A 4,485-nucleotide genomic window follows, 5' to 3' on the forward strand; every position below is an offset into this window, starting at 1 on the left:
TTAACATCTTTATAATATATGATGCTTGATGGTAGCATCAAATTATTAAATTGGTTGTCAATTTAATTCGCGATTACTATAGTAGTTTTAATTGCGTTTATTTAGTCCGGAAAAACAATTCGGCGCGCAGTTAGAAAAAGACTACAATATGGTATATACGCAAGTACATATATAGTATATATTAGTAATTCAAGATTGAATTATTAAAAAGCAACGAAGATCCACACACACACAGCTCCGACCGTAGGCAGTTAAATTTCTAGTATTAATTGAGTTTGTCAAATATGCGGTCAAAAAATATAAATATATTGTTTTTATTTATTTGTTTTTCTTTGGATTTTATCTTTTTTTTTCCTGAAAATGCAATAAACTCAGTGTTTTATACTGGTCAAGGCAGTTATATCCTTATTTAATTAATTGACTATTAGTTACTATCACACAATTGGCTATTTATTATTATTATAACCGTGATTATCATTATCGTTTGAAATTTAAAAAATATAGATATTAAAAATGAAGTCAACAACTACAAAAAACGAGATGATCGCATTAATTACGATTATATTCCGCGTAGCTTAGGATATCTAATAATAGAACTTGATAAAGGGACCATTCAGTTGCTTAAACAATGCACGATACGGCATCGCCTGGGGTGCGTTAGGCGCGGCAGAAGCTTGCCTGAACATTGCTAGATCTTACACTTTGGAGAGGAAACAATTTAAAAAACCGCTGGTGGCGAATCAGCTTGTACAGAAAAAACTGGCGGACATGATGTGCGACGTCGCGATCGGTCTTCAAGCTTGCTTACGAGTCGGCAGACTGAAGGATGAGAATAGGTAAAATACACTTAAAAAAAGCGAAGCAAGGAAAGTCTAATCTGAATAACTAACGTAATATATTACCAGGAAATATTTTACCTTCTAGGAAAACCGATAATTTTTAATGTTCCCAGATTAATAATTCTTTTCTTGCGGAGTTATTATATAATGTCTATGATTTATAACAATAAAAAGATTCATAAGACTCTTAAATATTATAAAATTTCAAATAATGTTGTAAAGGACATATAAGAATCAAATAAAACGTTAAAAATATATATATGTCACAGAATTAAAAAAATAAAAATTTAATTGAACGTTAGTAAGCTTCAGTACATGTTTCGGCTTTATATCAAGCCATCTTCAGATGTTCCAATGTAGTTAACATTTCCGCAAGATATGCATTAATATTCGGTAAAATTACAAAAATATCCATGATTGACCTCGAATGATAGATGAGTGTCTTCCAAGATTCAAAATTTTTCTCTCAAACGATTTACTGACCGTATGTTTGAAATTTCTAGATATTAGATACATAACAGAATATTTATTAATTTCTTATTTATGAGAAAGAATGCTAGAAGAAATAATTTCTTTTCCATCAAGCCAAAACAACCGATCTTTTCCCCGGAAACTGAAATACACTTTGAAAGCTATCGCCCACAATTCCAACGGTAATCGTCATTCAATCAATTTTACTAGCAAACTTATACAATTGTATTAATTAATCTAATTGTCGATCTAATTTTCAGAAGTAATGTAAAAATTAAATATTTTATTTCCGCTTTGTTTCTTATAGTTATCGAAAATAAATAATTATATAAAATTCTAGAATCTGGTAATTTTTTAATACAATTTAGAATAATAGTCTTACACAATTTAGAATAGTTATTAATTATCTTGTATCTTAATAACCTATGATTTTCACAACAATAGAAAAATTTTTACTTATATTGTTAGAGATAAAAGATTTATAATAATTTAATATTTACAACTTCAAATCGTTGATGATTATATGGTTTATATATAAAAGAACATATTAATTAGTCAGTCAAGTAATCAATACCTATGTGAAGTATAATCTTCAACTATGATTGATCCTCCATCACGATAATAATAATAATTATTATTAATTTTACAATTATTATTATTTAATAATAATTACTAATTATATGTTTTCATTAAAACTTGCGTTGTTTTTATGCTCCCCTTTTCAATAAAATTAATTTATTCTCAAAGTTATTGTATTAATTATACGATTTAGAAATTAGAGAACGTAATACTATCCTAGAATTCTATTCTAAGAAACGCTTGAACGCACCCATTTTAGGTAGAAATCGTTCTTTTTGAGTATCGCTGCCGAACATGTAGATCGCACCGATCGAAAGAGAGGATTGCACCGAGAACGCCGATCGATACCCGCTGTCGATTTTCTCAATTTCCCTGGCGAGGAGCCCGTAAGCCACTGAGGATACCCCGGCGCCGCCATAGCCCTTCATGATGCAGCCCAACACCCCGAGCTGTCCCATCTGCTTTACAATCTCCCGATCGAAGTGTTCCTTTCGATTCGCTTCGATCACGTTCGGCAGGAGCTGCTCCTGGCAGTAGGAACGAAACTGATTCCTCATCAGGATTTCGTCCTGTGTCAATTGCGACTCTAGATCGAACGGATTCTTCCAATTGAAGGCGGCTGACCCACGAAATTCAATACAAATTTCGATACAAATTTTCAATAAAAGATCGATCGAAATTATACGCTGTTTGAATTAATTTTTAAGATGACCCTGATGATAACTATATTAAAGTTTATGTATTCTGATTTAAAGTTGTGTAAAAGTGAAATGCAAATATTTCGAATTGTAAAATACATTTTTATTTAACAATATAATAAAATGAATTGACAATTTTACGGTTTAAATAATTTTTATATTTATATTAAACACATTTAAGTCAATTTGTGTATGAGAACTTTAATGTTTATCAATGCGCATACTGAGAATATTCAATCAAATTCATTATTAGAAAACAAGATTTCTTTTAAGTTTCTTTATTAGAAACCTGCCATCTTCAAAAAGTTACGAAGTATTTTTCAGAAATCTTCATAAATTTAAATTAAAAATTTTTTAAACAATATGAGAAATATATTATGAATTTTTTTACCAGAAGATTGAATATTTTTTTACAAATTTCTTTTCTTACAACATTCAGTACAGATGTTATTTAATATTACAAGATATAAAGAACAGTCTATTATAAATGCTAATAAATATTTAAATGACATATTTAAATAATATTTGAATATCAAGGAACTAATTATGGATTTCTGATTGTAAATATTGGAGGATACAAACATGAAGAAGTTGTAATAACTGTAAAGCTATATATTTGAATTGTAATGTTCAATTTGTATTACAATGTAGGATTTACTGAAGAAGATTATATTAAAGGTTGAAAATGTTTGGAACTATTTGAAATTATTTTAAACTGTGATTTTAATTTATAATAATAATAAATGAATAAATTAACTTAAATAATCAATTTTTTTTTTCTTATATATTATTACAGTGACATACAACGATGAAAGGGTAAATATCTTTTATCAGTTACCAGTAAAGATGAGAAAGCAAAATCGTAATATCGTCAAAACGAACTACCGATTGAGTTGCGCCTCTGCATCGTGCTACCATCTATATTTTAAGTCAAGACTGTAGATTATCATACAGTACGAAACATGTCGCGATTAAAAGACTAGGCTATGTGTTTTATTTGTTTGATGATTAGAGATATGATTTAAAATTAAGTTGACTTACGTCTCGCTCGGAGCGTGGCGGAGGCAGAAATCTCTGAACTATCAGTTGCAAACTTGGCTAAGTTATTTGGACGACGTACTCGATAACAATAAAGCAAAGCATGGGGCTGGAAGGAACATGTAGGTAGACTTGTTCCCAAATACCTCTCAGACGATTACGACTTAATTCCCCAAGAATTATTAAAATGCATAAGTTGCAACTGTGAAAGTGGTTGCAATAATCAAAGATGTGGCTGTCGAAAACATGGCTTAAAATGCACTAACTTATGTAGCAACTGTCATGAAAATTGTTCGAATAAAGACAAGGAAACGTTCGAAGAAATGAGCGATTCAGAGGAAATTATTTATGAAGAGCCAGCAACAAATCGAGACGTCGAATTTGAAGACCCAGAAGACGTTGCAGATTACGAAGATACTTCAGAATTAGAAAGTTCTATTGACGAAGAAGAAGTACGACCGAAACTGAAAAGACAGAAAACTAATTAAATATTTTCATTTCATTATACATTTTGTAATTTTATAAATAAATAGAAAAAAAATATTGTTTTATTTTTGACTACTATGTTTAATTATAATTTATTAAAAATATTTTGTTTTAAATAACCTACATGACTCATTACTATACTACACATAATGAAAAAATAATAAAATATTCATTAATAATATGCACACTAAGTTAGCGAATCTTATTGACAGATTACGACTCTCAATATGGTACAATTTATAGCCATTAAAATGTTATTTTTAATACCTTTCCTCTTTTTCCTTTATAAAATTAAATCAACTTTAGTAATATTACATTACAATACGTCCTGTCATTAAAATGTAGTCAATTATTAACAAAAATAACAACAAAAT

At 29.2% G+C, this 4,485-nt stretch overlaps 1 protein-coding gene across 1 annotated transcript; it reads right to left on the minus strand.

The window, feature by feature from the left end:
- Positions 1-2,113: 2,113 nt before the first annotated feature.
- Positions 2,114-2,883, minus strand: LOC108767639 (glutaryl-CoA dehydrogenase, mitochondrial-like). The gene is made up of 2 exons (XM_018517608.1): positions 2,877-2,883; positions 2,114-2,508 (listed from the first exon to the last, which is right to left on the minus strand). Exons 1-2 carry the CDS (start codon positions 2,881-2,883, stop codon positions 2,114-2,116), a joined length of 402 nt encoding a protein of 133 aa, XP_018373110.1.
- Positions 2,884-4,485: the final 1,602 nt, after the last annotated feature.

Source organism: Trachymyrmex cornetzi, unplaced genomic scaffold (assembly GCF_001594075.2).
Source record: "Trachymyrmex cornetzi isolate Tcor2-1 unplaced genomic scaffold, Tcor1.1 scaffold703, whole genome shotgun sequence".
Taxonomy (NCBI): Eukaryota; Metazoa; Arthropoda; class Insecta; order Hymenoptera; family Formicidae; genus Trachymyrmex; species Trachymyrmex cornetzi.